The sequence below is a fragment of the Narcine bancroftii genome, chromosome 1 (genome assembly GCF_036971445.1).
Source record: "Narcine bancroftii isolate sNarBan1 chromosome 1, sNarBan1.hap1, whole genome shotgun sequence".
NCBI lineage: Eukaryota > Metazoa > Chordata > Chondrichthyes > Torpediniformes > Narcinidae > Narcine > Narcine bancroftii.
In genome coordinates, this window is record NC_091469.1 from 144,252,909 (window position 1) to 144,277,091 (window position 24,183).

General features: G+C 45.3%; 1 protein-coding gene across 1 annotated transcript in view; it reads left to right on the top strand.

Annotated features, from left to right (window-relative positions):
- LOC138764755 (15-hydroxyprostaglandin dehydrogenase [NAD(+)]-like) overlaps nucleotides 1-23,553 on the top strand; it is a 66,820-nt gene extending 43,267 nt beyond the window's left edge. Inside the window, exons 5-7 of the mRNA XM_069941004.1 lie at nucleotides 10,377-10,453; nucleotides 10,774-10,937; nucleotides 21,919-23,553. Coding sequence (XP_069797105.1) covers nucleotides 10,377-10,453; nucleotides 10,774-10,937; nucleotides 21,919-22,030 — 353 coding nt within the window. The 3' untranslated portion in view covers nucleotides 22,031-23,553. The remainder of the gene's footprint in view (nucleotides 1-10,376; nucleotides 10,454-10,773; nucleotides 10,938-21,918) is intronic.
- Nucleotides 23,554-24,183: the final 630 nt, after the last annotated feature.

The following is a 24,183-nucleotide window of genomic DNA, read 5'->3' on the forward strand; positions in this document are numbered from 1 at the left end:
CTCCGGGTGTTCCGGTTTCCACCCACTATTCAAACTGTACTGGATTACAGGTCATTTGGGTGCAATTCAACAGCTCAGACTTGTGGGTCAAAAGGACCTGTTACTGGGCTGTATGTTTAAAATTTAAATATAACCAATGTGGTGGAACATGGTATTCTGGGCACGTTCCCCACTGAGCTGGGCAGGTGGGCCCACCTGCGGAACCAGTAGCCCCTCTCCCTATGACCCTTAATAAAGACCGAGAACCCTTGTCTCCTCCCTCATACCTGCCCTTGGACTTGAGCCAGCAGCATGCTGAGGCATGCTTGGATCTTTAGATCAATAAAGCCTATGGCCCTTACTTCGTGTCTGTGAGTGGTCATTGATTGCGTAACAATTTATGGATCTAAAGTTTTAAGCACCATGAACAAGGTGATTCGGTTGGAGAAGCTGGAGATCGACCCAAAAGATCCAGAGGCCTCCTTGAAAATCGACATGTGGCTAGTCTGCTTGAAGGCCTACATGAGGCACCATGAAATCACAGCAGACAGTGAAGAGTATGATCTATTATTCGCAGCAGTAGGCCATCACATGTACCAACTCATCTGGGATTGCACGGTGTATGAAGAGGTGATGGCTCGTTTCAGGCAACAGTCCGGAGCACCGATGAATGCCATGTACCCGCTCTTCCAGCTTGGCTCCCAACACCAAGGCTTGGCTGAGTCAGTCGACGAATTCATATTGGCCAAGTGGGAGCTTGGCCGGAACGTGACAGAGGTGAAATACCAGGAGGAGCTCATCTGCGACGGGCTGGTCGCTGGGTTCCGCTCCCAACCTATCCACGAACGACTCCTGGAGAATGGAGATCGGTCCCTACAGGAGGTCATACAGATGGCCCGGGCTATGGACGGCCCAAAAGAAATGGAGGCCTATGCTGTGGACCATGTGGCCCCCAAATATGCAGAACGGGTGGTTCCATCTAGGAATTCATGGCCCATAGCTCCAATTGCCGAGCACACAACTTACTGTGGGCAGAGCAAGCATCCCCAAAAATACTGTCCTGCATGTAACGCGACCTGCTCAAACTGCCAGTGGAAAGGGCACTACTCAAGGGTATGCTGATCTTAGCCCCCCGTGAACAGTGCTGCATGCGGCCCGCAACCCACGTCACCATCTTGGCTCGAGCAGCTCCAGTCATCACTTCCAGTTGTGGAGAACAAAACTTCCGGGCCCACGTCACGACAAGGAGGGACATCACTGCTGGCTTCACTTCTGGGCCCCACCGGGTGCAACACATGGGAGCCGCCATCTTCACGATCTCCTGGGCAGTCACCTTGACAGCCGCTGACTCAACGGCATGACACCAGTTGGTCAGACAGCAAACTGATGTTAGCCTCAATCAACTTGAACCAGAATTAACCACACCAGCTGGGACATTCCTTGATGGACATAGAGGAAAACGGTCACACCACTGGTTGCTTGTTCGACACAGGGAGCACCGAGAGTTTCATACACACAGGCACTACCAAACGCTATTCCCTGACCATATCCCCTGTGAATGCCAGGTAGCACTAGCCTCTGAGTTCCTCTCGACAGGAATCCATGGAATGTTCTCCGTGAACCATGTGGGAGACTAAATACAAACATTTCAGATTGCTGGTGATGCCCCATCTTTGTGCCCCTGTCATTTTGGGACTGGATTTCCAGTGCCAGCTAAAAGGGTGCTGATACAGTTTAATGGCCCCCATCCCCCACTCACAGGCACCCTCCATGGTGGCCTCTACCACTCTGGGGGTGTCACAAGTCTCTACCACTTCGTGAGGGCCCATACATAACCTTCCCTACTTGGTGGAGGAAATCAGAGAGCTGACATTCAATTGTCCGGTCTGTGAGGAATGCAAGCCGCAATTTTACAGGCCAGAAAGACCCCACCTCATCAAGGCCATTCGCCCCCTTGAATGCCCCCTTTGAACGAATCAGATCAGCTGTTTCCTGAACATTGTGGGCGAATACTCGCGCTCCCCATTCATCATTCCCTGCCCAGACATGGCCACAGCTACGGTCATTAAAGTGCTCTGCAACATATTCTCTCTGTTTGGGTATGCCACATACGTGCATAGCGACTGGGTTCAATGTTCATGAGGGAAGCGCTGCGTCGTTACCTACTCTCCACCAGCCTTAGCAACAACCCTCTTCCCAAGAGAATAGCCAGGTAGAGAGTGCAAACAGCACTCTATGGAGTTCTATTGGCCCTAAAGGTGAAAGGGATGAATGTGTCCCAGTGGCAAGAGGTACTCCCGGAAGTGCTGCTTGCCACCAAGATGCACAGGTGAAGTGTTGCTTCACATGAAAGGCCTGTTTGGGGCTCTGGACCATGGTGAAGGAGGAGGTGTGGGCGCAAGTGTTGCACCTCCTGCAGGCACAGGGGAAGGTGCTGGAGATGCAATGGGTGGGGAGGGGATGAGAGGACAAGGGAATTGCGGAGGGAGCAGTCCCCTGTCGAAGGCCGAGAGAGGAGGAGCGGGAAAGATGTGTCTGGTGGTGAGATCTGGTAGTAAGTCCTGGAAATTCTGGCAGATGATGTATTCGATGAGGAGGCTGGTGGGGTGGTAGGCGAGGATGAGAGGGATTCTATGTTGGTTGGCCTCTGGGGGCAGAGGGGGCTAGGGCAGGAAATGGAGGAGAAGCAGATGAGGGCAGAGTCGATAGTGATGGAGGAGAAGCCACGTTTGTGAAAGAAAGCAAACATTTCAGAAGCTCTGGACTGGAGGCAAAAACAGAGAAATTGAAAGAAGGGGATGAAATCCTTGCAGGGGACAGGATGTGAGGAAGTATCATCCAGGTAGTTGTGGGAGTTGGAAAGTTTGTAGTATATGTCGATGGAAAGCTTGTCTCCCGATATGGAGACAGAGAGATCCAGAAAGGGGCAAGTGTTGTTGGAGATGGACCAGGTGAGTTTGAGGTTGAGGGGAAGTTGGATATGAAGTTGACCAGCTCATCACAGGTGCATGAGGCAACCCTGATGTAGTCATCTATATATATTGGAGGAAGAGTTGAGGGTCTTGCCTGTATAGTCTTGCAGCCTGGATCGCTCCACAAAGTCAACAAACAAGTAGGCATAGCTGGGACCCATGCAGGTAACCATGGCTACCCCTTTAATTTGGAGGAAGTGGGATGAGTTGAAGGAGAAGTTATTGAGGGTGAGGACAAGACCTACCAGGCAGAGGAGGGTGACAGGTCAGGTCTTTGGTCCAGGATAAGAAGAAACTTGAATAAGAAGTAATGAGCTATCAATGAACAGTGTAATATCTCAGTGCAACTCAGTACTATTAACTGGACAATTCATTAAATAATTATAACAAAGACCAGAACGTGACTGTTGGAAATTAGGTAGATTAAATAGGAACAATATTTTCTTGTTGATAGTGGGTTAAAAATACTGTGTGCTGGATGGAAAAGGTCCTCAATAATTTCTTTGATCCCTATTTAAATAACAAATATCACCAATAGAGGAAAGCGAGACCCAGTGATCTTCTCAGCTGTTCTGATGACCCTCTGTATTGAATTCTGGTCCAATGCTTTGCAGCTACTGAACTCAAACTGATGCAGCCAGACAGGACACATTCAAGGTTCAGGTTCCTTTTATTGTCAGTAATAATGCATAAAAATATTATATACATGATGCACTTTGACTGTTGTTTACTGAAAGGCAAACAGACTCACCATGATCATTGCCTGGCACCCGGAGCAAAAGAGTCCCTTCAAAGATACTGAGTGTCTGTGGGCTTGCCTCTGGCGCTCCCACAGCTCTGCAGCCACACAGACTCCGGTTCAAACCATTGGCAGTACGATGTTGTCGGGGGGGGGGGGGGGGGGCACACTCTGAAATGACCTGGATGAAGAGGATGGGTCAGTAAATTTCCGGATGATATAAAGATTGGTGGAATTGTAGATGGAGCTGAAGGTTGTTGTAGGTTACAAGAGAATATAGACAGGTTGCAGAGTTGGGTGCAAAAGTGGCGGATAGAGTTCAATCCAGATAAATGTGAAGTTATGCATTTTGGAAGGACAAATCAGAAGGCTGAGTACAGGATTAATGGTCAGTTAATTAAGAGTGTGCATGAACAGAGGGACCTTGCGTCCAAATTCATGCATCGCTCAAGGCCACACAGGTTGATAGGATAGATAAGAAGCCCTATGCGATGCTGGGATTCACTAATGGAGGGCTAAGTTCAAGAGTAGAGAGGTCATATTGCAACTCTACAAATCTCTGGTGAGACCAAACTTAGAGAATTGTGTTCAGTTCTAGTCACCTCATTATAGGAAGAAGGATGTGGAAGCTATGGAGAGGGCGCAGAGGAAATTTACCAGGATGTTGCTGGATTGGAAAATATGAGGCAAGGTTAACAGAGCTGGGACTTTTCTCTTTGGAGCATAGAAAGATGAGAGGAGACTTGATAGAGGTCTACAAGATTATGAAAGGCCTAGATAAGGTGGACAGCCAGCATCGGCTTCCCAGGACAGTTATAGCAAATACCAGAGGAAATGAGTACAACGTGAAGGGAAAGAAGTTTAAGGGAGACATCAGAGGTAAATTTTTTATGCCGACAATTGTGGGTGCCTGGAATGCCTCGCCAGGGATGGTAATGGAAGCTGAAACATTAGGGGCATTTAAGAGACTCTAAGATGAAAGAAAAATAGAGGGTTATGGGGTAGGGAGGGTTAGTACTTTTCAAGGAACATATGGGTCAGCACAACATTGAGGGCTGAAAGGCCTGTACTGTGCTGCAGTGTTCTATGTTCTGTTTATAAACCTCCACCCATCTCATTGGACCATTAGTTGTCTTTAATGAACAGGATATTAGAGTTTGACAGCAAGGCTGCTGTGTAAAATGTACCATTGCTGGACAAGTAGAGCAAATGACACCTGATCCAATGTCAGTGGAAATAGCACTTAATGTGTAGAAAATGTTGGGGATTTAAATTCCTCAATTTGTCATGGATTATGCATTGAAGCAACAAACTCTCAGCAATAATGAACATATTATGTCAAGCAAGTGATAGGCTTAATTGCACTTTTGAATTAAAGCAAGATTACAGGTTGTGGAAGAATTGGCTCATTTAATGTAACTTACTAATTATAGGGAGATTATAATGAGTAAGATGAAAACAACTAGAAATAGCTGATGGCAAAACAGCCTCAGAATGGTCCCGGACTATTAATTAATCATGTGGATTGTAACAGCGTGTTGCACTGAAGTTGCTCCCTTACTGGAATAAATCTTGTCAAGGCAATTCAGAGGAAAAATATAGAAATGCTGGAGGAACTCAGCAGGAGGTAATAATTTCTAACCAGCGTTTCAGGCCTGAGCCTACCTTGATGAAGGCGGATATGGCTGGGCGGGCAGAAGAGAAAAAAAAAACTGAGGTGATAGGAGAAGGGGGTTGCTCTCTAAATGAAGAGGGAGCAGGATAAGGAGAGACTGACAGACAGACAGACAGACGGACGGACAGAGACAAAGACAGAGGGAGAGTGAGTGAGTGTGTGAGAAAGAGAGAGGGATAGAGAGAAAAGATGGGGCAAATTGGAAACTGAGAAGTTGATGTTAATGCCATCTAGTTGGAGAGAGTCCAGATGGAATATTACGTGTTATTCCTCCAACCTCCTTCCACCAGCTCTTTATTTATGCACCTCCCTGCTTTTTCCCTCAGGTACAAACACACAGCTCAGCAGGTCAAACAGTGTCCTTTAGGTAGGTAAAAATACATAATTGACGTTTTGGGCTAGAGCCCTTCAACAAAGTATAGAAAAATGTCAGCAGGCGTCCAAACAGAAGAGCAGGGGGGAATTGCGGTCACAAATGAAGGAGGTGGTAGGTGGAGAAGGGAGGGAGGGAGGGGATAGCAGAGATCAAGGGGAGGAGGGATGGCTAGGTGAATGGAGAGGGAAGGGGGGAGGAGAACCTCAAAGGTGAAGGGAAAAAGGGAGGGGGAGAGGAGAGCAGGTTAGCAGAAAATGGAAATGTTGATGTTCATGCTATCTGGCTGGATCAGGAGTTCTTCCTTCAATTTATGGGTGGTCTTGGTGGGACAGTACAAAAGGCTACGGACAGACATGTGAGTATGGGAGTGTGACACAGAACTGAAAGTGTTGGCTGCTGGGACGTCACTCTCACTGGCACAGACAGAGCAAAGGTGCTCAGCGAAGTGATCTCCCAATCTGCACCCAGTCGCTTTGATGTAGAGAAGGCCATAAAGGGAGTACCGGATGCAGTTAATCAGTCCTGCCAATACACAAGTGAAGTGCTGCTTCACTTGGAATGCCTATTTTGGGCCCCGGACTGTGGTGAGGGAGGAGGTGTGGGTGCAAGTGTGGCAACTCCTGCGGCCACAGGGGAGGGGGATTGGTGGGGAGGGATGAGTGCACGGAGGGAGGGGAGTCCCAATGGAAGGCAGAGAGGAGAGAGGGGAAGATGTGTCTGGTAGTAGGATCTTGTTGTAACTGCCAGAGGATAACGTGTTTGCTGTGGAAGCTGGTGGGGTGATAGGTGAGGATAAGGGGGATCTTGTGTTTGTTGCGTCTTGGGGAAGAGGGAGCCAGAGCAGATGAGTGGGAAATGGAGGAGATGCGAGTGAGTGCTGAGTTCATGATGGTGGAGGGAATTGGTGGAGAGGAAACCACATGTGTGAAAGAAGGCAAACATTTCAGAAGATCTGGACTGGAAGACCTCATCTTGAGAACCGATACGGCGGAGACGGAGAAATTGAGAGAAGGGGATAGAATCCTTGCAGGGGACAGGGTGTGAGGAAGTGCAGTCAAGGTAGTTGTGAGAGTTGGTGGGTTTGTAATATACATCGGTGGAAAGGTGGTCTCCCGAGATGGAGACAGGGAGATCCAGGAAGAGGAGAGTGTTGTCACAGATGGACCAGATGAGATTGGAGTGGAAGTTGCCTGTGAAGTGAATGAAGTTGACAAGCTCATCATGGGTCTATGAGGCAGCCCTGATATAGTCATCAATATACTGGAGGAAGAGGTGAGGGTCTTGCCTGTGTAGGGTTGCAGCATGGATTGCTCCACAAAGCCCACAATCAGACAGGCGTAGCTGGGACCCATGCGAGTACCCATGGCTACTCCTATGATTTGGAGGAAGTGAGACGTGTTAAAGGAGAAGTTGTTTAAAGTGAGGACAAGTTCTGCCAGGCAGAGGAGAGTGGTGGTAGAGGGTGACTGTTTGGATCTCTGGTCCAGAAAGAAAGTGATTTCAGACCTGTATGGGGGGATGGAGGTACTCCCTGCCTGAGGGATGATTTCAATGCAGACGGTCCTAGAATCCTCTATTATTAACAGTTCCTTGGGCACAGAGATAGTTCCAATTTGTTTCAAGAGTGCTGTGGTCCAACCCCTCCTGGAAAAAAAAAACAACAAACCCCACCACACCCAAAAATTACAGACCAGTTTCTAAACTTCTATTCCTGTCAAAGGCCCTTGAAAACATTGATCTTAGCCAATTGTTGCCCTACCTACATCAAAACACATATCCAAAAGATTCCAGTCAGGTCATAACGCCCACCACAGCACAGAGTCGGCCTTACTAAGAATATACAATGACCTGCTCCTCACCACTGACTCAGAACGCTCCACCATTCTAATTCTCCTGGACCTTTGTGCATCGTTCGCTACTGTGGATCATGTTATTTTAATAAATCACCTCTGGCATAAGGTCAGAGTCAATGGCACGGCCCTGAACTGGTTCTACCTTAGCGATAGAAATTTCTCAGTCAGCATGGGCAAATTTTCATCCTCCTCTGCTACCCTTTCCTGTTGGGTCGCATAAGCATCTATACTAGGCCCCATCTCCTCTCCTTATACATGCTTCCCCTCGGCCATATCATCCAAAAACGTAGCATCTCCTTCCACTGCTATGCTGATGACACTCAGTTCTATCTCCCCCTGAAGCCCAATGACCAAGTAAAGTTAACCAGCCTCATTGACTGTCTGGAGGACATTAAGTGTTGGATGGCTCAAAACTTCCTGCAGCTATAACAAAGGCAAATATGAGATCATCCTATTTGCCCTCCCCCCAATCCACCAAAATTATCTCCAAAACTCTTGGTAACTTATCCACCGTCATCAAACCACATGCCAAATCCCTTGGTGGGATATTCAGTTCCACCTTCAAGTTTGACAAACAAGTCAATGCAGTAGTAATGGAATGTTGGCCTTCATCGCTAGAGGAATTGAATTCAGGAGTAGGGAGGTCATGTTGCAACTGTATAAGGTACTGGTGAGACCACACCTGGAGTACTGTGTCCAGTTCTGGTCTCCATATTTGAGGAAGGATATACTGGCTTTGGAGACGGTCCAGAGGAGGTTTACTAGGTTGATCCCTGGGATGAAGGGGTTGACTTATGATGAAAGATTAAATCATCTAGGTTTGTATTCGCTCAAGTTCAGAAGAATGAGAGGAGATCTTATAGAAACATATAGGATTATGAAGGGTATGGATAGGATAGATGTAGGAAGATTTTTTGAACTGGCTGGGGAAACTAAAACGAGAGGACACAGTCTCAAGATTCGGGGGAGTAGATTTAGGACAGAGATGAGGAAAAATAGTTTTTCCCAGAGAGTAGTGAATGTTTGGAATTCTCTAACCAGGGAAATGGTTGAGGCTGCTTCATTAAACATATTTAAAATTCAGTTAGATAAATTTTTACATGATAGAGGAATTAGGGGATATGGGGAGAAGGCAGGTAGGTGGAGTTAGGTCATAAATTAGATCAGCCATGATTGTATTGAATGGTGGAGCAGGCTCGATGGGCCATTTTTGGCCTACTCCTGTTCCTACTTCCTATGTTCCTAAAAGCCAGCTTTTACCAGCTCAAAATCAAATCATTCCTGACACTGAAAGACCTCAAGAAAGTTATCCATGTCCGTTCAGACTACTCTAACTCTCTTTACACAGGAATTAGTCACTCGTCATTATCCCGTCTCCAGCTGGTACAGAATGCTGCAGCAAGGCTCCTGACAGGAGTCAAGAAGAGGCACAATATCACCCCTATTCTGCACCCCTCCCCCCTCCACTGGCTGCCAGTACGGCTCAGGATAGATTTTATTCTCCAGTTTGTTTACAAAGCCATTAATTGACTAGCCCCCTCCTACATCACCGATCTCCTAACCTCCTACTCCTTTTCAAGGCCCCTCAGATCAGCCAATTTAGGATGCTTGGTTGTGCTGTGCTGAAATTGCGAACTCAGGGGAGATCAAACTGTGGAACAACATTCCTCCCTCCATCAAATCAGCCCCTTCCTTTAACTCTTTTAAATCCAGGTTGAAGTTGTATTTTTTATTCACAAGCATTTTGAAGTGATTGTTACCATGCGGTATGTCCAATTCTGAACCTCGGGTACCCGTTTTATACTGCACTTTAAATAGCTGCTTAACTTGCGCTTTAATTCATGATCTGTACAGCACTTTGGTCAACGTGAGTTGTTTTAAATGTGCTACATAAATAAACTAAACTAAAGGGACTGGGCATCCACTGTGAAGATGAGGTGGTCCAGTTCGGGGAATCTGAAGTCATTGAAGAGATGGAGGGCATGTGAGGAATCATGGATGTAGGTGGGGAGGGATTGGGAAAGGAAAAAAAAGATTAAGTCAAGGTAAGATGAAACTAGTTGGGTGGGACAAGAGCAGGCAGAAACAATGGGTCTACCCAGATGGTTGGGTTTGTGTATTTTGGGTAGGAAGTAGAAACGAGCAGTGTGGGGATGGGGGACAATGAGGTTGGCGGACAATGGAAGGAGGTGACCAGAGGTGATGAGGTTGGAGATGATGTTGGAGACAGTGGCTTGGTGGGGTCCTGTGGGGAGGGGGAGAGGGGAGGAGGTGTCTAAGAGTTGTCGTCTGGCCTCAGCAAGGTAGAGGTCAGTCCGCCAGACTTCTCTTTGCTCATACCTTGACAGAGGGCTCAGGCTCGAAACATTGGTCATCATATAGATGCTACATGACCTGTTGAGTTTCTCCAGCCCTTTTATGCATAAACTGAATGAAGACAAGTTGAAATCACGGCATAGAGACCTCAACTCTGGTCTTCCTTTGCACATTACAAAAATCCTCGTAAGCCTCCAATGCTTGGATAAGGGAGCTAGTGGCACTATGGATGGCTAAATTGGTGTGATAATAAAATAAACAAGCTGCGTGTATTCGAGTTCTGAAGAAAAATGTAGAATGCTGGAAACACTCAGCAAATCAGGCAGCACATGACTGAAAAAATCCACCTGGCACGTTTACCCTGTTTCTCTGAGCCTCCATAGATACCACCTGACCAGTATTTTCTGATTTAGAACACAGAATTGAAGATCCTTGGTGTAGACCATGTGCTTTCTTTTACATTTAGGTTTCTTACCAGCTGCTCACGCTCCAGCGTACACAGCGTCGAAGTTTGGAGTGCTTGGTTTCACAAGATCCATCGCTGTGAGTATTATCAATACTAACAGGCATAGTCTGACATAAGGCCTGAATACCTGCCCTGCTGCTTTAGTCCCACATGCCCGCATTCAGTCCGTACCCCTCCAAGCCCCACCCATATGTTGATGGACCACTGTCATGCAAGTGCAAGTTACAAACTAGGGAGAGTGGATAGAAATGTGGGGGAATATAATGGGATTAGTGTCAGAATTAGGTGGGTTAGCAGTGACTCAAAGGGCTGAAGAGCCTGCTTCAATGCTATGTGATGAGATCTCATTCTGATTAGATGCACACTAGCTAACAATCCAACCTTTCTTTTTTTTCAGGAAGCTTCTAGACTTGGACATTATGGGATCCGTATAAATGCCCTGTGCCCATCTTTTGTCAACACCTGCCTTCTGGACACCATAAACCATGAAGAAACCCTTGGGATGTTTCACCAGTTCAAGGACACAGCCAAACATTTGATAGATTCTGTCGGGATACTGGAGTAAGTTTCTGTGAGGCCAGAAGTTATTTAATTAAAAAAACAAAATGCAATATTACATGAAATTGCAGCGTTACCTGGCTCCTCTTACAGTCAGAGATGACACCGTTAGTGTAAAGGAGCAGCACAGTTAGTATAGTGTGCACTTATTACAGTGCCAGTGACCTGGGTTCAAAACTGGTTCAGCCTGTAAGGAGTTTGTACCTTCTCCCTGTATCTGCTTGGGTTTCCTCCAGATGTTTCAGTTTCTTCCCACCTTTCAAAATGTACGGGCTTTGTAGATTAATTGGGGCATTTTGGCTCATAGGCCAGAAGGTCCTGTTACCATGTATTATGACTAAATTTTTAAAAATTAAAATTAAATTTAGAAAAAGAAGCAAAAGAGAGTCCCCACCGAATCACTAAGTGTCTGTTAATGCACATCCAGTGCCCCCGAGGCCTCTGCAACGACACAAGACTCCAGTTCAGTTCAAACCATCGGCATCCCGAGCCCATCTAACCCTCTGACACGATGAGGAAACCTTCAGTAGCCCTTCTTGCTCTCAGCACCCTCTCAAATCCTCAATACCTCCAAGTCATGAGCCAGTTACCAGCAGCCCGCAGCCTTGGTGAGCCCTTTGATCTCAAGACTCCAGCACCCCACGGCCACAAAAGTGCAGGATACGGACACAAGGTCCCTCAGAACTGCCCCATCATTAAGACCATAAGCCATAGGAGCAGAAGTAGGTTACTCAGCCCATCCAGTCTGTCCCGCCATTTAATTATGAGCTGATCCATTCTCCCACTCAGCTCCACTGCCCGTCCTTCTCCCCATAACCTTTGAATGCCCTGGCTAATCAAGAACCAATCAATCTCCATCTTAAATATGACCAATAACTTGTCCTCCACAACTGCCTGCGGCAACAAATTCCACAGATTTACCACCCTCTGGCTGAAGAAATTCCCCCGCATCTCTGTTCTAACCAGACACCCTTCAATCCTGAAGTTGTGCCCTCTTGTCTTAGACTCTCCTACCACGGGAGACAACCTTTCTACATCGACTTATTCTATATATCTACATTCTACATTAAATATGATCACAGCTGGTCCGATGTTACTTATTCCTTGCTCCATCAGTGTCCCGAAGTATATCAGACTCAACTAGAGATAAAACAAGAAAAACTGCAGATGCTGGGATCAAGTACAAAACACGAGTGTTCTGGAGAAACTCTGCAGGTCACACAGCATCCATAGAAGGTAAAGAGTAACCAACGTTTCGGTCCTGAGCCCTTCATTGGTTATCCTTTACCAGCACGTTTGCATAACAGTGTCAACAGCCAAGCGTCATCATCCTGGGCTGAAAATTCAACGATGCACATTCCTTTGGGTCAAGGCCACAGACTCCCTGCATCTCGGTTCGAAATCATCAAATGGTTCAAGATTCCCCAGCTATAGGAAACCTCTCCTCAGCATCAACTCTTGTCCATGCTCCTGATTGGCACTGATTGCAATATGATCGTTTATCATTGTTACAGACTCCAGCAAAGGCCTATTAGAATCGGAGAGTTGTACCACTCAGAAACAGGTCCTTTCACCCAATGAATACTATCAACCATCAAGCGCCCATCAACAGGTCACTAATCCTACACAGTTGAGGTGGCACAGTTGGTATAGTGGTTATCCGCGACATCTTTGCAGCACCAATGGGCTGGGTTCAAATCCCAGACTGTCTGTATGTCCTCCCTGTGTCTGCATGGGTTTTCCCTGGGGGCTCTGGTTTCCTCCTACCATTTAAAACGTACTGGGGTGTAGGTTAATTGGGTGTAAATTGGGCTGCATGGACGTATCAGCCAAAATGGCCTGTTACCGTGCTGTATGACTGAAGTTAAAAATTTAAAACTCATTTTTCATTCTTCCTCATAATTCTCCCCAAATTCCACCACTCTCCTACACAGCAGGGGTAACTTACAGTGACCAATTAACCTACCAACCCACCCACCTTGGTATGCAGAGCAGCTGGAAGAAACGCTTGGAGTACATGCAAACTCCACAAAGACAGCACCAAAGGCCAGGACTGAACTTAGGATGGCTGAAGATCTGTAACTGTACTGAATGATTCTATTCATACTCTCTTCAGAGGGCAGTCTCGACACTTGGGATCAAAGAACAGTTGGTTCAAATGGTTTTTTCTCAATCACCTCCATGTCTGGACAGAGTTGAACCAAATGTAATGTACATAGAACAGAGTACTGGACAGGAACAGACCCTGTGGCCTATGTGACTGTGCCAAAAATCATGTCCATGATACATACCTCACTCTTGTTTGGGTTAAACGGCATCTGCCATTTTTCTGCCCATATCTGTAGCTGAGAGATTGAGACCTCTGGGACAACACACACTGGAGTAGAGAAGAATGAGAGATGATCTTATAGAAACAGATAAAATTATGAATAGGATAGATAAGATGGAGGCAGGAATGATGTTTACACTGGCAGGTAGGAGTAGAACTAGAGGACACAGCCTCAAGATTCAGGTAAACTGATTTAGGATGGAGGAACTCCTTTTCCCAGAGAGCAATATATCTCTAGAATTTTCTGCCCAAGGAATCAGTAGACATGATCTCATTAAGTATACATTAAAATCCCTGGTATCCGGCACTGTCCTGGGTGAACTTTTACCTCTCACTTTGTTCGTGTTAGATTGGTCACAGTGTTCGAACTACCGAAAGAAAATAGACACCCACACCGAGAGCAGTTCAGTTTATACAAATGTTTATCACAAATTCAAAAGCTGATTTCAAACTACAATATGCAAACCCTTCCCAATTATCCTTATCAATGCCTGGACTGGTCCCAACTGCCAAAGCGAGGCAATGACCGCACACTTGTAGTAGGTTGTCGGGATGCCAGTAGCAGCTTCTCCACCTCCCCCGACCGGGACGTTAGCTGAACTCTAGAAGTTCTTCTTCTTGCTGAGAGACGTTTCCTTCCCTCAGAGAGTCTCTACTTCAGCAATGGGACCATGGCTTATATTAGCCAAAAAATTGTTTACTCATAGCTTATTTCTTTGAATAAATGATTTAATTATCTCCAAGGTCTCCTGACAGTCTGCAACCAACAAAAGACAACTGGATCTCTGGGCCTCATGGTAGAATTTAAGATGTGTCTACTAATTCATATGCATCCTGGGCCTTATGGTGTAAATATGTCTTCCTATTCAACAGCATCCGTGGGCCCCATGGTGGAATTTAGATTATGTCTTCTGATGCAACTGCATCCCTTCTTGCATAAGCTGGTCTAAATCCTCCATTACAGGCACCTGTCTAAATCCTCCATTACAGGCACCTGTGGGGATTGGTAGATGTCAGATAAGTGAATTTTATGGTTGCTTGAAATGTTGCATGATTGCCGAACTAACGGCTAAGGTGTGCAAATTTTAAACTTCTGTATTCTTTAACCTATTTATTTTCCGCGTTTTTTTTCTTCTGGTTGTTTAAATCCCGGATAACAGGGGTTTTACCCTATTTAAGATACAGTTACATAAGTTGAGTTTGTAGAAGCCAGATCAGCCATGATCTTATTGAATGACAGAGCAACCTTTTTTTAATATTTTATTTATTAGAAAACAAATTAAAACCATAATTACTGAATTAGAATTAACAAATTATCAAAAAGAAACTTACATCGTTACATAGAAAAAAACTACAAGATCTAAAAAAATCTACAAATCTAAGCCCCCCACCCCCCTCTACCCCTCCCCTTAACCTAAATCTACCCCTAAAAAAAGGAGAAAAAAGAGAAAAGAGACAAGGAGAACAACTTCAATCATTTATTTAGTATTCAATGTGGAGATCCAGCCGCACACAACCAGTTTCAGGTTTTCTAAATATGGGCTAAAAATCTTTTTAAATCTATAATATTGATCTCTTAAATTATGTTATCTTCTCTATTGGTATACATGACCTCATTTTTGAATGCAATCTTTGTAAATTAAGCTCCATCTAGTCTTTCCATGAAACAGCTATATATTTCCTTGCTATAGCTAAAGCCAATCTCAAAAATGCCATTTGAAATTTATCTAATTTACGTAATAAAGCCATTTCAGTAAGGTCCCCAATGAAAAAGATCTTTGGGTCTAGAGAAAAATGTATTTTGAAGATTTCCTACAAACAGTCTCTTAATTTAGCCGAAAAACCTTTAATCTTATCACATGTCCAAATGACAGAGCAACCTTGACTGGTTAGACAACTGCTCCTATTTCCTAAATGTTTCCCTACTGAACCTCATGACCTGGCCTGGCTCATTTACCAATACAGGTACACAATCCTTTATCCGGAACCCTTGGGGGACAGTGTATCCCGAATTTTGGATATTTATGGATTTCGGAAAGCCAGATTTAAACCCACCTGAATTGTGCTACTGTATCCACCCCCACACCCTTCCGTTCGCGCTGCCATCTCTCCCCCCCCCCCCCACCACCCGCCTGCCTAACTCGTGCTCCCAGTCTCTCCCCTCACCTGCCCGACTCGTTCTGCTGGTCTCTCCTTCTCGCCCAACCAACTCGCGCTCCAACTTCTGCTGGTCTCTCCCTTCCCCCCCCCGCCCGTTCGACTCATGCTGCCGGTCTCACCCCCGCCCGTCCGACTAGTGCTGCCAGTCTCCCGCCTGCCCAACTCGTGCTGCCGGTCTCTCCCCCTCACCCACCCAACTCACGCTGCCGGTCTCTCCCACTCGCCCGCCCAACTCGCATTGACAATCTCCTGCCCGCCCGACTCATGCTGCCGGTCTCCCCCGTCGCCCGCCTGACTTGCGCTGCCGTCTCTCGATTGCTGGATTTTGGAGCTTTCTGGATTTTAGATGTCTGGATAAAGGATTGAGTACCTGTTCAAGGCTAGCAACATGCTGTTTCAAGAAACCCTCCTGTATGTACTCAACAAATTCTGCCCAATCTAAGTCTTTGGTACTAAAGACATCCTGGTCAATATTGGAAAATTAATGTCTAGAGGGGGTTGGAGGGTTATGTGCAAGGTGGAACTAGTGGAGTTTCACATAAAACGGTGCGGACTACGCTTGCAAGAATCGTGTCCAGTAGCAGGTCCTCTCAGAGCTTGGGACTCAGCTGGAGTAGCAGTAGGGTTCTCTGAGAAGCATTTGGCGGGGGGAGGGGGGGTGGGGGGTGTGGAGAGTCGAACAGATAGGAGCCTCAGGGATGTGGTCACAGCAAAATTTCAGACAGAGAGAAGGGTGAATCCAAGAAGAGGTAGGCAGATAGTGCAGGATTCACCTGTGGCTGAACCCCTCTCAAGCAAGTATATAATTGTTGTGGAAGTGAAATAGCTTCTCAGAGAAAAGTAAACCAGGGACTGGCTCTTGCAGGGTAGTGAAGGGATGGAATTTAGTAAGGGCCACAGACTGGCATTGCTGTGGCCATGAGCAAGACTCCAGGATAGTCTGATGCCAGGCTCAAGGATTTTTCAGAGCAAGCTCAAGACATTCTGAAAGGAGAGGATGAGAGCCAAAAATCATGGTCTATATTGACAACAATATTGGCAGGAATAGAGATGCCAAGGGAACTATGTACAAAGTTGTAAAAGACTTCTGGATTGTGATATTAGGATTACTCCTTGTGCTACTTCCCAGCAAGGCAAAGCAAAGCTCGTACAGTGAAGAACTGGTGCAGGAGGCAGGGCTTCTGGGTCTCAAGTCTTTCCTTCCATTAATTCTACACCTCACGTACCACGCTTGTTCCTATGCCTGATATGCACTTCCTTCTTCTTCTAAACCAGGGCCTCAATATCTCTCAAAAGCCAAGGTTCCCTATACCTGTTCGCTTTTACCTTTAATTCAGACAGGAACATAGAAATTGTGTACTCTCAAAATTTCAGACTTACCAAGCACACCTTGTCCTGGAAATTGCATGCCCGAATCCATGTTGGCCAGATCCTTTGCCAGATCTGGGGCAGCATAATTAGCATAGCGGTTAGCGCCATGCTGTTACAGCGCCAGTGATCCGGACCAGGGTTCAAATCCCACGCTGCCTATAAAGAATTGGTACATTCTCCCCCGTGGCTGCGTGGGTTTTTCCCGGGGACTCTAATTTCCTCCCACCGTTAAAAACATACCAAGGTTGTAGGTTAATTGGGTGGAATGGGCTTGTGGGCCATAAGAGCCTGTTACTACACTGTATGTCTAATTTTTGTAAAATTTGTGATAGCATCAAAATTTACCCTGTTCCAATTTAATTCTCAATCCGAGGACAGACCCCTCCTTTTCCTTAATTATCTTGAACCTAAAGACATTGTAATCACTAAATCTAAAGTATTCTCTTAGATACTGTACATTTGTGTCACCTGCTTTGTCTCAATCCCTGATAGGAGATGCAGAACTGCACACACCCTAACCCTAACCCTCTATATAATATAACTATATAACCATATCAAATGACAGTATGGAAACAGGCCTTCTTGGCCCCTCTAGTCCACACCGATTTAAGTGAACTCCACTAGTTGATTTAGGAAATTTGCTTGAACAAACTTTAAACCATCCAATCCTTTTACAGTATGGAAACAGGCCTTCTCGGCCCCTCTAGTCCACACGGATTTAAGTGAACTCCCACTAGTTGATTTAGGAAATTTGCCTGAACAAACTTTAAACCATCTAATCCTTTTATAGTATGGGAGTCCCAGTCAATATGTGGAAAGTGAACATCACCCACAATCATAACCTTATGTTTCTCGCAACTGTTCCTCCAATTCTCACTGTGCAATTGGTGGTCCATAATACAGTACCATTAATGTGGTCATAACTTTTACATTCCTCAGTTCCACCCATGTATCCTCAGTAGACACGGCCTCTAGTCTGTCCTGTCTGAGCTCTGCCGTGACATTTTCTGCCTGCTATTGCCCTTTCATCCCTTTCCTTCTATTGTGTCTGAAATAATGGAACCATGGAACATTAAACTGCGAGTCCTGCCCATCCTGTCTCACTTATTGCCACAATGTCATAATTCCATTGCTGATCCATGATCTAAGCTCAACTGCCTTTTCTACAATACTCCTTGCATTGGAATAGACTGGTGGTTCTTTCCATTCACATTCTCTTTGGCTTGGCTTCGCGGACGAAGATTTATGGAGGGGGTAAAAAGTCCACGTCAGCTGCAGACTCGTTTGTGGCTGACAAGTCCGATGCGGGACAGGCAGACACGATTGCAGCGGTTGCAGGGGAAAATTGGTTGGTTGGTGATGGGTGTTGGGTTTTTCCTCCTTTGCCTTTTGTCAGTGAGGTAGGCTCTGCGGTCTTCTTCAAAGGAGGTTGCTGCCCGCCAAACTGTGAGGCGCCAAGATGCACGGTTTGAGGCGATATCAGCCCACTGGCGGTGGTCAATGTGGCAGGCACCAAGAGATTTCTTTAGGCAGTCCTTGTACCTTTTCTTTGGTGCACCTCTGTCACGGTGGCCAGTGGAGAGCTCGCCATATAACACGATCTTGGGAAGGCGATGGTCCTCCATTCTGGAGACGTGACCCATCCAGCGCAGCTGGATCTTCAGCAGCGTGGACTCGATGCTGTCGACCTCTGCCATCTCGAGTACTTCGACGTTAGGGATGTAAGCACTCCAATGGATGTTGAGGATGGAGCGGAGACAACGCTGGTGGAAGCGTTCTAGGAGCCGTAGGTGGTGCCGGTAGAGGACCCATGATTCGGAGCCGAACAGGAGTGTGGGTATGACAACGACTCTGTATACGCTTATCTTTGTGAGGTTTTTCAGTTGGTTGTTTTTCCAGACTCTTTTGTGTAGTCTTCCAAAGGCGCTATTTGCCTTGGCGAGTCTGTTGTCTATCTCATTGTCGATCCTTGCATCTGATGAAATGGTGCAGCCGAGATAGGTAAACTGGTTGACCGTTTTGAGTTTTGTGTGCCCGATGGAGATGTGGGGGGGCTGGTAATCATGGTGGGGAGCTGGCTGATGGAGGACCTCAGTTTTCTTCAGGCTGACTTCCAGGCCAAACATTTTGGCAGTTTCCGCAAAGCAGGACGTCAAGCGCTGAAGAGCTGGCTCTGAATGGGCAACTAAAGCGGCATCGTCTGCAAAGAGTAGTTCACGGACAAGTTTCTCTTGTGTCTTGGTGTGAGCTTGCAGGCGCCTCAGATTGAAGAGACTGCCATCCGTGCGGTACCGGATGTAAACAGCGTCTTCATTGTTGGGGTCTTTCATGGCTTGGTTCAGCATCATGCTGAAGAAGATTGAAAAGAGGGTTGGTGCCAGAACACAGCCTTGCTTCACGCCATTGTTAATGGAGAAGGGTTCAGAGAGCTCATTGCTGTATCTGACCCGACCTTGTTGGTTTTCGTGCAGTTGGATAATCATGTTGAGGAACTTTGGGGGACATCCGATGCGCTCTAGTATTTGCCAAAGCCCTTTCCTGCTCACGGTGTCGAAGGCTTTGGTGAGGTCAACAAAGGTGATGTAGAGTCCTTTGTTTTGTTCACATACCACTTTAAGAATTCCCTATGCCATTGGTGCTCTATGATTAGTAAGGGATTGCTTAAGTTGGTATGTGGGTGGAAAGAGAAGGTTGAGAATCACTGATCTAGACCAATTGATACTGAAATAACTTGCTTGAGAAAAAATGTCATTGGCCCATTTCCTTTGGAGTTATGAAATGGTGCACATAACGAGTCAATTAGGTAGGATTAAAAAAGTGCTTTTCAACCTTTTTCTTTCCACCCACATACCACCTTAAGCAATTCCTTAATAATCACAGAGAACCCATGGCATGTGAGTGGAAAGAAAAAGGTTGATAACCACTAGAATAGACAATTCCTACCATGCTCAACCTTTCTATTTCTGTCTCTGGTATTCACTTTTTCCACCACCACTCCACTATTTGCTCTGGCACTCTGGTTCCTATCCCCCGCAACTCAAGTTTAAACTGCCTGGAGCAGCACTAGAAAACTTTCCCACAAGGATTTAAGTCCCTCTCTAGTTTAGATGAAAACTGTCCCATTAATACATGTCCCGCCTTCCCTGGAAGAGAGCCCAGTGACACAAAAACCTGAAGCCCTCCCTCCTGCACCACCTCCTTAGCCATATAATTTAATAGTATTATTCTCCTATTCCTGGCCTCACTAGCATGTGGCACAGGTAGCAATCCTGAGTTCACAATCCCAGTCATCCTGTCCTTTAACTTATCACTTAACTTCCTGAACTCATTTTGTAATGCCTCATCACATCATTGGTCCCTACATGGGCCATGTCATCTGTCTGCTCACCGTTTGACTTAAAAATCCCATGGATTTAATATGAGGCATCCTTGACCCTGGTAGCTGGGTCCATCAGAGAGTCTCGATCTCATCCATAGGACCTTTTATCTATCAAATTCCCCATCACTCAGCTTACATCTTTCCCTCCCTTCTCTTCTGAGCCACAGGGCCAGACTCCATGCCAGAGACCTGACCACTGTGCCTTGTCCCTAGTAGGTAGCTTCCCTCAATAATATCTAAAATAGTATACACTTGATGAAGTGGAATGACCACAGGGGTACCTGCACTGACTTGCCTGTTCTCTTTCCCTCTCCTGACTGTCACCCAGCTACTTTCCTCCTGCCTCCTAGGTGTGACTTCTTCCCCATAATTCCTGTCTATCATCCTGTCAGCTTTCCAAGCGATCCAGAGTTCATCAACTACAGATCCAGTTCCTCATAGGGGTCTGTAAGAAGCTACAGTTGGAAGCACTTCTTGCAGGTGTAGTCATCAGGGACACTGGTGACTTCCTTGAGTCCCCACATCATACAAGGTGAGCATACCACTACTCTGTGCATTAAGAAGAAGGCCTTTCCTGACTTCACCCGCACTTACAGGTGCCTTCTTACTGAAGCCTTTTTTTTCCAATTGGGCTGCAGTCATTGCCAATACCTGCACCTCTTTCTTTGTCCTTGTCTCACTGTCACACTGGGCCACACTTGAGCCAAAGGCTCAAATTCTCACTTTTACACTGGCCACTGCCACAATGGCCAATCTGCTTGAGCTTCCCTTCCTATCACTGGCTACAGTTAATCAGCCAAACTCTTACCTTCATTGGTACTTTAAGAGAATGATGCTCGAACCGTTGAATTCATCCAGCAGTTTGTTTCTCACTCCAGATACCAGTGTCGGCATTCTGTGGTGTCTCCTGTCCTGACTGTGGTTGAGCTTGTCTCCTTTCTTGAAAGTGGTCACATTGACAGATTCTCTGAAGTTATGTAGTGTTTTCTCACCTTCCCTGCTGCATTGAGGATTTATGACTTGCCACTGACAGTAAAGGTACATGTTGAGACCATAAAAACATGACAACTATACCTTATTAACCTTAAACATCATTGATGAGAGACATTCGCAACAAGATGCAGCAATGACGAAACTCAGCATTGCCTTCAATGCATCAGCATAGCCTTTGTATTATTGAGGGGATTGTTTATAGGTCAAACCTGTGGTGCTACACCACCGGCCTACTGCAGGGGGCAACCTCTGTACCTGCAGGAGTGTAAGGGGACAGGACAACACCTGGCCGGCTGCCAATCAGACAGCCCGAATGGATCAAGCCCCACCCGGTCGGATGTCAATCACCCTCCGGGATTTAAGCCTGCGCCGGCCTCCCGAGACCTCACACTGAGTTGCTGTAGCCACAGCCAGGCTGCTCTGTGGAAGTCTTGTGGATTAAAGCCTGTTGTACAGTCTTTACCTTGTGTGTGTCTGATTCTGTCTAACAGTGCACCACAAACCCCCCCCCCCCCCCCCACCCACCAACCTGGTATTTAACGCAGGTTTGCTCCGAGCTGCTGATCCCTGACCTCCTAACCAATTCTGAGATTTAGACTACCTGCAGCAATGTCACAAGGCCCTGGAGTCATACCTCCAATTCTCTGCAAAAGTCCCCTGAATCCATTGTCAGGGGAAGGGAACCAATGTTAGCATCTTCCAACACTGAGAACTTAATGACTGTAAAGTTCTTTTACCTCCATGTATTACAGCCCGTCGGTCGTAGTGGATGGCTTTCTACAATTGATTGAAGATGACAGCTTAAATGGAGCAGCAATGAAAATAACAATGTCCAAGGGCATTCACTTTGAAAACATGATCTAATTTACCCAGTTGGCAATAAAAGAAAGTTTGCAATGTTTCCTTGCCACGTTCCAAATTCACATCCTCATTATTGCAGCCAGGTTCAGGTAAAATGAAGAAATTTGAAATCCATGAAAAGCCCATTTGTTCCATGAAGCTCTCATCAGGTGTTACAGTATGGAAACAGCCTGTCAGCCTGACATGTCCATGGTAACCAAATTAATGACCTCAGCTGGTCCCACTTGCCTGCTCAAGATCAAAGCTACGCCAATCAAGTACAGGAGAAAGATTTTGCGGTATTACAGTATTAATAAATAAATGTTATTGTTGTATTAATAAATAATAAATAAGAAAATAAATGTATTAATAAATAACAGGGGTGGGACTTTTAGTGTCGTGGTTAGGGCAACACTGTTACTGCAGCACAGGACTGGGGTTTGAATCCTGTGGTGTCTGTAAGGAGTTTGTATGTTCTCCATCTGTCTGTGTGGGTTTTCCTGGGTTCTCTGGTTTCCTCCCACCATTCAAAACATACCAGGGGTTATAAGTCAATTGGGTGTGTAACAGAATTATTAATCTTTAATTTATAAATATATTATTTTTAGTAAAGTTATTTTGTGGGTTGGAAACAGGGGAAAAACACATACAAAGATACATTGCACATTTGTGTTAACAGATAAGAAAGGTCTTTCAGAAATGAAATGTCTCCTAATTCAAAGTCATAAAATCAAAGTGCTTTGTTCCCTATTGAAAGTTTGAAGACAATGGATGTTGGCTCAGAAAGGCACCTGTGTACACAAAAAGAAGAGCCTGTTGGCTGTGTAGACAAATCGAAGGCATTTGCTGTAAACTTTTGGAAGAGATGAACTTCAAACAAAACCAGTGGTGATGTCATGTCTTGTAATTGTGACCCTATAAGAAAACATGTTTTAATATTGAACCTGTGTTCAACTGAAAGTCAGAAAATGTGGCAACCTTCTGTGAGAAAATAACTGCTACTGTATTCTTCTTGTCAAGGGAGTAATACAGAATCAAAGTGGCTTCAGAAAAAAATGACCACTTCAACTGTCTTTTATAAAGACATTTATAAAGGCCATTTATAAAGGTCATTTCATCTAAAACTGCCTATGTTTGTGAAATCATCGTGGAAATCACAAGTTCTGTAACCTCCATGCAAGAGAAGGGAATTTATGGAAAATCATTTGTATGAAGAAACATTTCTCTGAAAGCAACTCTATAAGAATTTGTGAGTTTTGAGAATGTTGATAACTTGGTGTCTCAAATTACTTCATAATCACTTTTGAACAACAGCGAAGATTCGGAGTTTCAACACAAAAGATTTCAAAGACTGAACTTTAAAAAATGACTTTTCAGAATCGTGCCTGAACTGTAATGGTTTGGGACCTGCCAAACAAACACACACACACACACACACACACACACACACACACACACACACACACACATTTGTGCATAGTGGAGTTAAGTTTAGTGTTAAGTAAGATGTGTAATTTTATTAATAAAAATTCCTCTTTTTGAAGATACCATTGTCTTGGTGCATTTCTATTGCTGCAAGTCTATGTCATAGTAGGTGTAATTGGACGAAAGGAACTGTTACCATGCTGTATGTCTTTTTTTTAATTAAAATCTTACAGTAATTTAAAAGCAATGAAATATTTATATAATGTAGCTCAGACAATTTTTACAAAGTAGCAAAACTGAGCATATTGTAAAAGATCGATGCATCAGTCAGAATCTGTGGAAAGAAAAACAAAAGTAATATTTCAGGTTGCCAAATCCATAAATGTTTAAAAGAGTCTTAGACAGGCATATGTGTGCAAGAAAAATGGAAGGTCATGGGTGTGAAGTAGGAAAGGTTTAGCTTGTTGAATAGGTTTTTGTAGATCAGCACAACATTGTGGGCCGAAGGGTCTGTACTGTGCTGCAATGATCATTCTTTCGAAATGTTCAAGGCTTTCTATTCTTTTGGTGTCTTAAAGATATGTCTTGGCTGCTATTATAATATTACTCACAGTTATTCCAGGGAATGTACTTAAATAAACTGCCGTGCAATGTTGTAGTTCTGACACAGGGTCTTCAACCTGAAACGCTAACTTTACTTATCATTCCACAGAATCAGCCTGATATGCTGATCAATAATTTCTGCTTTTGTT